Here is a 12742-nt window from a genome sequence, read left to right on the forward strand (position 1 = left end):
GCTCTGGTCAAAAGTAATGTACTATGTAGGGAATAGGCTCTGGTCAAAAGTAATGTACTATGTAGGGAATAGGCTCTGGTCAAGAATAGTGCACTATGTAGGGAATAGGCTCTGGTCAAAAGTAATGCACTATGTAGGGAATAGGCTCTGGTCAAGAATAGTGCACTATGTAGGGAATAGGCTCTGGTCAAGAATAGTGCACTATGTAGGGAATAGGCTCTGGTCAAAAGTAATGTACTATGTAGGGAATAGGCTCTGGTCAAGAATAGTGCACTATGAAGGGAATAAGCTCTGGTCCAAAGTAATGCACTACGTAGGGAATAGGCTCTGGTCCAAAGTAATGCACTACGTAGGGAATAGGCTCTGGTCAAAAGTAATGCACTACGTAGGGAATAGGCTCTGGTCAAAAGTAGTGCACTATGTAGGAAATAGGGTGCCATTTGGGACATACACAATGTTTGCGATCACTTTTTTGTGTTATGATCTAAAGTTTTTGTAGTTAGCTTAAGTTTGAAGTTACAACTGGGATTGAATCAGCCACAACCCAACAGTGGATCCAGTGGACCCAGAGACCCAGGATTAGAGACATTACGATGCTTGTGATATGTTTTCTTCTCCCAATAAGAAGTACCCAGATTTCTCACAAACAACAACTACTATTTCTTATCAAGAATCTGCCAGATCACTCTAAATTTGCCTTAGGTTTTTTTTAAACGACTGAATTTCTTTTTGTAATAAAAAGTTCTAAAATAAATAGATTTTTATGAAACTAAGTCAAGAGTACTTGGATTTGGCCAGGATGTTTATGATGCGTTCTGCTCTGCGTTGACGCTCCTCCATCTGCTCCTGGCTCAGAGGCTCCCCGGGGTCTGACTCCACATAGCGCTCTGAGATAGGCACCTTCTGGGGCTTGGACAGCTACATACACCAATCATAGACATCCAGTCAACCAACAAATCCATATTAAAGTGCAATTCCAACACTTTTCAAACTCATTTTCATAATCTCCAGCACAATACCAGTGTCTACATATGTGAAAACGGCGCAATTCTACGTTTTTAGAAGAAAACATTTGAGTAAAAGAATTCTACCCGATGACATCATCAAAAGTTTCAACATTTTAAGAAACGTGATTTTCAAAAACACAGATTCGTGGTGAAGTGGGGAGCAAGATAATACCCTGCCCTGTGATGTCACAGAGAAGCATTTTTTGGGGTTTTTCTTCTTCTCTTTTTAACCCCAGATCATAGAAACGTACTTCTTTCAGTTAAGTAGACACTGGTTTGGTGCTGTAGATAATGAATATGAGGTTGAAAAGTGGCGGAATTGCAATTTAAGGCTTAGAACAATATTCAGAAATCATCTGTTTAAAGTGCCTTCAGAAAGTATTCATACCCCTTGACCTATTCCACATTTTGTTATTACACCCTGAATTCAAAATGGATTACATGTACTTTTCCCTCACCCATGTACACATAATACCCCATAATGACAAAGTGAAAACTTATTTTTTTAAATGCTGGCAAATGGAAACAAAATTAAATACAGAAATATCTAATTTACATAAGTATTCACACCCATGAGTCAAAATATGTTAGAATCACCTTTGGCTGCGATTACAGCTGTGAGTCTTTCTGGGTAAGTCTCTCTGTACCTGTTGGAAAGCAGACTGAACCAGGATCTCCTTTAGGATATTGCCTGTGCTTAGCTCTATTCCATTTATTTTTATCCTAAAAAACTCCTTAGTCCTTGCCGATGACAAGCATACCCATAATAGGATGCAGCCACCATCATGCTTGGAAATATGAAGAATGGTACACAGTGATGTGTTGTATTGTATTTGCCTCAAACATAATGCTTTCTATTCAGGACATAAAGCAAATTTCTTTGCCACATATTTCTTCTTTCTTTTTACTCTGTCATTTAGGTTAGTATTGTGGAGTAACTACAATGTTATTGATCCATCCTCAACTCTCTCCTATAACAGCCATTAAACTATGTAACTGTTTTAAAGTCACCATTGGCCTCATGGTGAAATCCCTGAGCAGTTTCCTTCCTCTCCAGCAACTGAGTTAGGAAGGACGCCTTTATCTTTGTAGTGACTGGGTGTATTGACACACCATCCAAAGTGTAATTAATAACTTCACCATGCTCAAAGGGATATTCAATGTCTGTTTTTATCTTCTTCTACCAATAGTTGCCTTTCTTTGTGAGGCATTGGAAAACCTCCCTTGTCTTTGTGGTTGAATCTGTGTTTGAAAATCATTGCTCGACTGAGGGACCTTACATATGTGTGAGTTAGTCATTCAACAATCATGTTAAAGACTATTATTGCACACAGAGTGAGTCCATGCAACTTATTAACTCAAGACATTTCAGCTTTTCATTTTTAAATCAATTTGTAAAGATTTCCACTTTTTCCACATAATTCCACTTTGACATTATGGGGTATTGAATGTAGGCCAGTGACAACATCTACATTTGATCATTTTTTAAATTCAGGATGTAACAACAAAATGTGGAAAAAGTCAAGGGTGTGAATACTTTCAGTAGGCACTGTAAATGGTCATACTGTTGGGGTCAGATAAATTCAAACTTTGCGGTTCAGCATAGCGATAAGGTTCTACAAAAACAAGGTTATGTGATTGTAGTTGAAAGCATTAGTTCACTTTGCATTTTGTATCTTGTATGTGGTGAATGGTAAGTAGTATGAGCTACAGGCTAGCCTCTAAATCAAAAACATCCACAACTGCATAGTCGTAAAGGGGATGTTCGGTATTATACAGTTTGTAGTGGCTGTTTAAAGAAGGATGGATTACAGTTTCTCCAGGCCCATAGACTACTTTTAAGGTGAGGTAAAATACTGAACTTCCCCTTTTTAACCACTTATGTGTACAGGCATAATATTCATCAATAAGAGTGTTGATAGGAGAAAATGTATTAGCCATTCATGAACGTACCTCACGACTGAGGTCCAGGTCGTAGTCGAGGGGCTCCATGTCAGTCCCCCTCATGGGCGTGGCCATCACCGTGAGCCACTCATCTGATTGGATCCTCTCCCTTTCCTTCAGCTCTCTACGCCCCTCGTCGCTCTGGCCCTCGGCACCCAGTCGCTCCACCACCTGAGCTTTCTGCTCCTGCTGCAAATCAAAGTCCTGCTGCTCTCGCCTCCACTAGGGGGGGACAAACAACAGTTACTTTATCTGACCACTAGAGGGGGGGGTTCTGAAACGGTTTGGGGCCTGGGACCCCTTTTGTGATAGCAAATTCATCAGGGACCCCCTGCATAACACACAACTCGAGTGAGATAAAATGAAAAATAAAAAACATACAAGGAGTTTTACTATGACTTCCGCAGTGCATGGCCAGAAAAATAAAGTTTCGGGGCCTTAGGAAGGAACATTTTAAAGGCCCATTGTATCTGACCACTAAACCAGGGCAAAAAAATACCATGAATACCATTATTTTAATAATTTTCACAAACTTTAATCCTTAGAATGGTCCTTTGGAGGAAGGACTGTTGACATATATACTACCTTTCAAAAGTTTGGGGTCACTTAGAAATGTCCTTGTTTTTGAAAAAAAAAAGCAATTTTTTTGTCCATTTAAAATGACATCAAATTGATCAGAAATACTGAGTAGACGTTGTTAATGTTGTAAACGACTATTGTAGATGGAAAAAGCTGATCTTTAATGGAATATCTACATAAGCGTACAGAGGCCCATTATCAGCAACCATCACTCCTGTGTTCCAATGGCATGTTGTGTTAGCTAATCCAAGTTTATCATTTTAAAAGGCTAACTGATCATTAGAAAACCCTTTTGCAATTATGTTAGCACAGCTGAAAAACAGTTGTGCTGATTAAAGAAGCAATAAAACGGATCTTATTTGGACTTGTTGAGTATCTGGAGCATAAGCATTTGTGGGTTCGATCACAGGCTCAAAATGGCCAGAAACAAAGACCTTCTTCTTTTGAACGGTAGTGTATATCCAAAAGAAAAAATGGCTTTCCTGAAAATAAAAACTATCATTGTATTTTTTTGTTTTCCTGGTTTCATGAGGAAATTAGATGAATTACATCATCATCAGAAACAACCACCAAACGATATTGATTAACCTGTGACCACAAACCGACACACTCTCCTTTGCTTTTCCAAACCCATAAACACATTTGTGTTTTGAGTAAATAACTGTTTGTATGACAGTGTGTGTACTGTATGAGTGTATTTGTTTGTGCCCAAGCTCTTTAAACCCACGCATGTATAATTCCCACTGCAGTGTGTGTAGGCCTCATCAGCATGTATTCCCATGCTGTGAGGAGAAAGTGCATCACATGCGTCATTGTGCTCGGTGGACGGAGGAAAATCACATCACAGGGAAAATGCATGCATATACATCCTCATCAAACCCCCGCCAAATGGAAAAACACAGCCAGAAGAGATTTTTCAGAAGCAACGTTACTTTATTCTTGAGTGCAGATCTCTACATTAGAATATAACAGGAGTGAAGGAGTTGGGATTTTTCGTTTTACAGATTCACTTAACATGAGCTGTCCATTATTTCCCTTCCTGTGTGCTATTTTCACATCCTTGCTGATTTAAAACACATTGGGATGGGTGAAAGAAATATGGTGGAATTTACACCTGCCTTGATGGTAGGCTTTCGGCAGCCATTTTTCTTATCCCTTCCCTGTCCTTTCATCTGCAGTGAATAAGATAAAACAGGCCAATTAAAAGGTACTCAGACTGGAGTACTCGCTCACTATGACCTTGACCGTGGAAGTGGACCGTTGTAGCAGTCAACCACAGCCAAGTAGAAACGTATTTGTTGTGGTCTTAAAAAGGCTGTGCTAATGTTGATGTAGCACCAACTAAATGGTGTGAATAAGCGACTGTTTAATGTGGCATGGTGTGGTATAAGATGAGCAGGTTCAAATGACCTAAAAGAGAGTCTAAAATGAGAAGTAGTGTAAACTCTGGCTATTATGGTGAAGAACTACAAAATAAAACTCCGTAACCAGCAAAAGCTGATGAAGTAAGTATTGCCAACTGTAAGTAGGAGCTGGGAACACAAAGGCTGATCAGTAATGCAGTTAGGAGTTTGAAGCTATTATTGATGAGCTCACAGCAATCTGGTTAAGATTGTGTGTTAGATAATATATTAGACTTTGTAATGTGATGTCCCTCGTCTTTTGACGATCATAGGCTCAATTAATCTGATTCTGTGGTAGCCATAGCACGCCATAAGACAACCAGGGTGGAAAAAGTGAGGTTGATGGGCAATTTTGTGAGAAGAAAATGATTCATCAGCAAAAAAAGGCACTTTCATTAGATTCATTCGTGTAATGCTAAAGATTGAGGGAGCAGGTATGTTTGGTAATGATTTAGGGAGCAGGTATGTTTGGTAATGATTGAGGGAGCAGGTATGTTTGGTAATGATTGAGGGAGCAGGTATGTTTGGTAATGATTGAGGGAGCAGGTATGTTTGGTAATGATTGAGGGAGCAGGTATGTTTGGTAATGACTGAGGGAGCAGGGACATTTGGTAATGATTTGTACCACTTCCTCATTGATTTGTTCAAACATGGTACACATTTCCCCATCCCCATTTCATCAAATCTCTATAAAATATAACTTTACAAATGTATAGACTACTGAAAATATCCTTCAGTAAATTAATAAAATGTATATGTACAAAAATGTAAATGTACATAGAATGGCCTTTTCTTCTCTTGTGACAGAGAGGGAGGGTAGGCAGAGATGCCCACCTCTTCTCCTTGATATACATTCAGTGTGTCAGTGAGGTAACACACAGGGGCACAAGTGATGGGGTAAACTCAACCCCTCTACACCTTAATATGGGGAACAGCGCTGTCTTACAGTCCATCTCTGACAGATATCCCCTCCCCTACTCCCCAAAGCGGCCTCCACCACGCACAGTCTGACTGCTCTGCAGCCCAGCCTAGCTGGCCCCGGCTTAGCACCAGCCCCACCGACCCTTAGCATGATGCTAACTTTACTAATTTTACTGCCATTGGTTACACATGGGGGAGAGCGTGGGATAATGGTGTTAGCATAAGCCGTTTAGCATGTTAGTGCTTGTGGCGGTGGCTCCTATGTGAGGGGTTCGGCAGGGGCGTGACAGTGGCAGTGGTCCCTGCTTCTGCTGCAGGGTTGGGGAGGGGGGGAACGTACTGAGCCCAGGTCAGTGGAGGAGAGAGGCCTGGTAGTGGATGAGGAACGATGGGTGGTGGAGTGACGTTCTCCCTGGCTGAGGTTCCGCTTGCGCTCGCGGACCAGGGCCCTCTGGTGTCTCTTCATACGCTCCAGCTGCTCCTCAGCACTCATGCGGCTCCGGGGGGCCTGGGCCAGAGACTGGGGCTGCTGGTCGGAAGAGTACAGCTGCTCCAAGGCACTCTTAGGTCTCTCCTGGGACAGATCGTGAGAGAGGGAGATAGTGAGATGGTGAGTGAGAGAGAGAAACATAGTGAAAGAGATATGAGATGGGTAGTGCCATAGATATGTGATATGAAGAGGGAGAAAGGAAAGGAGAGGAGGAAGACCGGTGAGGAGGAAGACAGGAAAAACAAAGGAAAAAACGGACGCATCTTCAACACAAATTCAGTATTTAGTCTTAGGACAAGATAGCAGAGTTTCCCAACTCCACAATGTACAAGTACAATGAAGTTGACTGGCGACGAGTGTGTGCGGACTGCACCTTTAACTATATTGAGTCGCTGTCAATCGATACTTGTAAAAATGTCCTTGTACTTACACTAAATATAGAAAAGTCTGGACACCACTTCAAATTAGAGGATTCTGCTATTTTTGCCTCGCCCGTTGCTGACAGGTGTATAAAGTCGAGCATACAGCCATGCAATCTCCATAGACAAACATTGGCAGTAGAATGGCCTTACAGAAGAGCTCAGTGACATACCAACGTGGCACCGTCACAGGATGGCACCTTTCCAACAAGTCAGTTCGTCAAATTTCTGCTTTGCCAGAGCTGACCCTGTCCAACTGTAAGTGCTGTTATTGTGAAGTGGGAACGTCTATGAGCAACAACGGCTCAGTTGCAAAGTGGTGGGACCGCCGAGTGCTGAAGCATGTAGAAATTGTCTGTCCTCGGATCCAACACTCACTACCGAGTCCCAATTATTTTAATGATTACTTCATTGGCAAAGTAGACAAACTTAAGCAGGAAATGCCAACAACGAACAGTGAGCAATCTTATTCATGCATAAAAAAACTAATAATGAATGAAAAGCATTGCAAGTTAGAATTTTGTAAAGTTAGTGTGGGAGAGGTGGAAAAATGATTATTATCAATCAATAATGACAAACCTCCTGGCATTGACAACTTAGATAGAAAGCTACTGAGGATGGTAGCTGACTCTATAGCCACTCCCATCTGTCATATCTTTAATTTGAGCCTAGAGGAAAGTTTGCAACAGCTAATGGAGATCCTAATAAAATACCAAAAACCAAACTGCCTCTGGAATCAACGTCAGCATAAGAACGGTTCGTCGGGAGCTTCATCAAATGGGTTTCCATGGCCGAGCAGCCCACGTGCACAAAGCGAGGTCAATACATAAATGGTTTGTCGAGATCTGTGTGGAAGAACTTGACTGGCCTGCACAGAGCCTTGACCTCAACCCCATCAGACACCTTCTACATCGGCATTGCTTTCTGTTTGGGGATTTAGGCTGGGTTTCTGTACAGCACTTTGTGACATCAGCTGATATAAAAAGGCCTTTATAAATACATTTGATTGTTTGGAACACAGAGCGAGCCAGGCCTAATCGCCCAACATTAGTGCCCGACTTCACTAATGCTCTTGTGCTGGATGGAAGAAACTGCCCGCAGCAATGTTCCAACATCTAGTGGAAAGCCTCCCAGAAGAGTGGAGGCTGTTATAGCAGCAAAGGGGGGACCAACTCCATATTAATGCCCATGATTTTTGAATGAGATGTTTGACGAACAGGTGTCCACATACTTTTGGTCATGTAGTGTATGTTTGTCCTGTGTAAATGTGAGCTTTTTTTTGGTGCTGAAATATGTAGTTTTTGATAAAATAAGAATTTAATGTGACCTCTGTCTAACTGTGCCCTGTAATCCACTGTTTTCCAACGGAGTAGGAAGTTACGACTTCTAGCGTGCAATACCACTCACTACTTTTATAAATATCCATTCTTAAATGCTTACTGTGTACTTGTGCTTGTCCTGATTGTTAGAGATGTCAGTTGGATTTGGAATACATAGCCGTGCAATAACGGGCTCCTCCTTCCACATTAATAAACATTTATCAAAAACTACAGATTTCAGCACCAAAAGAAAAGCTTGCATTTACACAGGAAAAATATGGTTACAAGGAAACATTAAAGCAGGGGTGTCAAACTCATTCAATTTTTTCCTTTCAATTAAGACCTAGAGAACCAGGTGAGGTAGTTCCTTACTAATTAGCGACCTTAATTCATCAATCAAGTACAAGGGTGGAGTGAAAAACTGCTGACACTCGGCCCTCTGTGGAATGAGTTTGAAACATGCATTAAAGAATGGACATTTGGACCACAGAGAGTTGTCTCAAAAGTTGTGCTCTATATATCTTTTTTTTTAAAACCTTTATTTAACTAAGTCAGTTAAGAACAAAGCCTAGGAACAGTGGGTTAACTGCCTAGGAACAGTGGGTTAACTGCCTAGGAACAGTGGGTTAACTGCCTAGGAACAGTGGGTTAACTGCCTAGGAACAGTGGGTTAACTGCCTAGGAACAGTGGGTTAACTGCCTAGGAACAGTGGGTTAACTGCCTGTTCAGGGACAGAACGACAGATTTGTACCTTGTCAGCTCGGGGATTTGAACTTGCAACCTTCCGGTTACTAGTCCAATATAGAGAATATGTTGCCATTTGGGATGTAACTCATATCTCGTTCCATCCCCTGTGTGGTGCACTACTTTTGACCAGAGCCTATTCCATACATAGTGCACTACTTTTGACCAGAGCCTATTCCCTACATAGTGCACTACTTTTGACCAGAGCCTATTCCCTACATAGTGCACTACTTTTGACCAGAGCCTATTCCCTACATAGTGCACTACTTTTGACCAGAGCCTATTCCCTACACAGTGCATTACTTTTGACCAGAGCCTATTCCCTAAATCAGGGGTGTCAAAGTCAAATGGACGGAGGGCCAAATAAAAAAATCAGCTACAAGACGAGGGCCGGACTGTTCGAATGTTCATTGAAAAATTTTTAAATGACGCATATAGTCTAGTGAACCTAATTGAACCTACTGAAAACCTAACAAATATATTACAATATGATCAGATAAATAAAGCAATATTTTCTTATGGCTCTGTCAGTAATCTTTAATTTTCAACAGACACAAAAGACAAATTTCCTTTATATAAATATCCCCATAACATGAACATTAAATGAAAGAAACCGGTATTCAAGGCACCATCAGTAGACTATATTTTCTATTTTAGCAAAAGTGGGCTAAATTTACTTCAAAGAAAAAACAATAATAGCAATTTTCTATCATCCACTCAACTGAAATATTTTTAAAATATAATTGGATTGAAATACAAAAAAATAAAGTGCAAAAATCTATTAATCAAAAACAACACTTTGTTTAAGGAGAAGTAACATGCAGTGAAAACAAATATTAAATTTTAACTTTTAAACTTGAACTGAGTAAAAACTCTAAATATGTGATTGCACAGTAATGTTCACTTGTTTGAGGTTGAGGGTGATACTTGGTGGTGTCCCATCTTTTCCACAAGTTCATCAATGTTCGGGGTAAGGCTCTGAGCTGAAGAAATCCTCAGAATTGAGTGGAGGTGTTCAGCAGTAAGTCGACTTCTGTGTGATGTTTTGTTCAGGTTCATCAAAGAAAACAGTTGTTCACACAGGTATGTGCTGCCAAACATAGACAACGTTTGAGCAGCCTGGATGCGCAGCTGGGGCATTGTGCCGGGGAGGAAACGGGCGAACTCCGCAGCACCCACTGCCGCATATTTTGCCCTCAGTGCATCATTGCATTGGAGGTCAATCAACTCCATTTGGAGGTTTGGTGGTGAGCTTTCCACGTCAACAGCAAATGGGTTACCGAGCAGTTCCAACCTGCTTTTTTGTGCTTCAAAGTCAGCAAATCGGCGTCGAAAGTCAGCGGCAAGCATACCTATTTTATCAGCCAACTGTGTGCTCGGGAACGCACTGGTAGAGAGCTTCTCTTTCATGGTCTGGCAGCTGGGAAAGTGGCTCAAATTTTCTTTCCGCATCTGCGTCTCCCACAGAGTCAGTTTGGTTTTAAATGCCTTCACTGTACTGTACATATCAGAGATGACACGATCCCGACCCTGCAGCTGCAAGTTTATTGCATTCAGATGACTCGTAATGTCACACAGAAAAGCCATTTCACACAGAAACATTTCGTCTCGGAGTTGTGTTGTGTCTTTCCCTTTGCTGTCCAAGAACAGACAAATCTCCTCACGAAGCTCGAAACATCTTTGAAGCACCTTTCCCTGGCTTAGCCATCGCACCTCTGTGTGATAAGGCAAATCACCATGCTCCGTTTCTAACTCCGTCAGAAATGCCTTGAACTGGCGGTGATTCAAACCTTTGGCTCTGATAAAGTTAACTGTGCGCGTGATGATGCTCATTACATGCTCCATTTTCAAGGCTTTACCGCACAACGCTTCCTGGTGTATGATACAATGATAAGCTGTCAGCTCACCTGTCGCGTTTTCCTCTTGCATCTTTTCCCGTATCTTCGCCACCAGTCCGCTCCTGTGTCCACACATCGCAGGTGCTCCGTCGGTTGTCAAACCCACGAGTTTTTCCCAAGGCAGCTCCATCTCATTTACACATCTTGACACCTCTTCATACAAATCATGCCCCGTAGTTGTGCCATGCATAGGACGTAAAGCCAAAAACTCCTCTGTCACGCTTAGGTTGGAGTCCACTCCGCGGATGAAAATTGACAACTGGGCAATGTCAGAAATGTCGGTGCTCTCATCCACAGCCAAGGAATATGCAATAAAATCTTTTCCCTTTTTCACAAGCTGCTCTTTTAGATTGATGGACAACTGGTCTACTCTCTCGGCAATGGTGTTTCTGCTCAGACTCACATTTAAAAAGAGTTGCCTTTTTTCTGGGCAAACTTCGTCACAAACTTTAATCATGCAGTTTTTGATGAAATCCCCCTCCGTAAATGGCCGGGCTGATTTAGCGATCTCTTCTGCCAAAATAAAACTGGCCTTGACAGCAGCCTGGCCTTGTGATTTGGCTTTTTTGAACAGAGCCTGTCGAGATTTGAGGCCTCGTTTTAATTCCTCTGCCTTTTGTAGCCTTTGTTCCATGTCCATATTCTTGTTTTTGTCCGCGTGTTTCGTTTCATAATGTCGTCTCAGATTATACTCTTTCAGTACCGCCACACTTTCTCCACACAGAAGACACACAGGTTTTCCAGCTACCTTCGTGAACATATACTCCGACTCCCACCTTGTTTGAAACCCCCGGTTCTCAGTATCCACCTTCCGTTTTGCCATTTTTGATGGGTATCTGAAAGTTAATTTTACTGTGATGCTGACGACTGCTGTGCCAATAAATATTGAAATGAAGCAGCCTACTGCTCGGTGCGTCACCTTTGCATTGTGGGAAATGTAGTATTGGTGCGTGTAAAAGATCTGCGGGCTGCCGGCTTGCTGCGGGCCGGTTCTAATAATAAATCAAGATCATCCCAGGGGCCGTAAAAAACCTTCTTGCGGGCCGGATGTGGCCCGCGGGCCTTGACTCTGACATATGTGCCCTAAATAGTGCACTACTTTTAGAACGCAGCCTTTGTGTGGTGACTCACCCTCCCTGCTGAGCCAGCCACTCCTCTCCTTAGGGTCACGTAGGAGGAGATATTACTGGATTGGTTCAGCTGCGATGATGAGCCTGACAGACCTGGGACGGACAGGAAACAGGAAACACTGTCACAGTATGCTTGGGAGGAAACCCACCCTGACACAGCACCGCTGCCCTGAAAATACACAACGTGGCAAGGAGTGGAATGCAAGCCTCAACCTGGTCTGGATTCCAGGCTAGCTGATGATACCTTTGTTTGGGAGGGTCTGGTAGCCCCCCTCAGACCCTATGCTGCTCCGGCCCATCCCCGGCAGCTCTGGTTCACTGAGGTACGACCGCAGCTCCACCTGAAACGACCGCAACAGAGGTTAACGCAACAATCACACTGCAGACGTCACACTAGATCAGTGAGGTTTGAGTTGAACTTAAAATGCCAGGTAGGCTACACTGGTTGTAAAGCGGATTAATGTGCTTACTGTTAAGAATAAATATAGCAGCATGAGAAAGCTGGGATCCTCTTTTAAATTGTTGCCAGTCAAAACTCTGTTTTCACAGGCGATTGAGCAATGACAGGGTTTATAAGAACATATGTTTCACTAGGCTCTATAGGCTATGGGCTCTCCTACCCTGTTCCAGGGGTCTTGTTACACTAGGCTCTGGGCTCTCCAACCCTGTTCCAGGGGTCTTGTTACACTAGGCTCTGTAGGCTATGGGCTCTCCTACCCTGTTCCAGGGGTCTTGTTTCACTAGGCTCTGTAAGCTATGGGCTCTCCAACCCTGTTCCATGGGTCTTGTTACACTAGGCTCTGTAGGCTATGGGTTCTCCTACCCTGTTCCAGGGGTCTTGTTACACTAGGCTCTGTAGGCTATGGGCTCTCCAACCCTGTTCCAGG

General features: G+C 42.5%; 1 protein-coding gene across 5 annotated transcripts in view; it reads right to left on the bottom strand.

Annotated features, from left to right (window-relative positions):
• The window catches only part of LOC139406408 (pleckstrin homology domain-containing family A member 7-like), a 170191-nt gene that overhangs the window by 4129 nt on the left and 153320 nt on the right, over window positions 1-12742 (bottom strand). For all 5 annotated transcript variants that reach the window (XM_071148956.1, XM_071148957.1, XM_071148958.1 and 2 more), the window contains 5 exons: window positions 12100-12196; window positions 11857-11948; window positions 6195-6428; window positions 2961-3173; window positions 785-918 (listed from right to left, as the gene is read on the bottom strand). In XM_071148956.1, the coding sequence (XP_071005057.1) occupies window positions 785-918; window positions 2961-3173; window positions 6195-6428; window positions 11857-11948; window positions 12100-12196 (770 nt within the window). The remainder of the gene's footprint in view (window positions 1-784; window positions 919-2960; window positions 3174-6194; window positions 6429-11856; window positions 11949-12099; window positions 12197-12742) is intronic.

Source organism: Oncorhynchus clarkii, chromosome 4 (assembly GCF_045791955.1).
Source record: "Oncorhynchus clarkii lewisi isolate Uvic-CL-2024 chromosome 4, UVic_Ocla_1.0, whole genome shotgun sequence".
Classification (NCBI taxonomy): domain Eukaryota; kingdom Metazoa; phylum Chordata; class Actinopteri; order Salmoniformes; family Salmonidae; genus Oncorhynchus; species Oncorhynchus clarkii.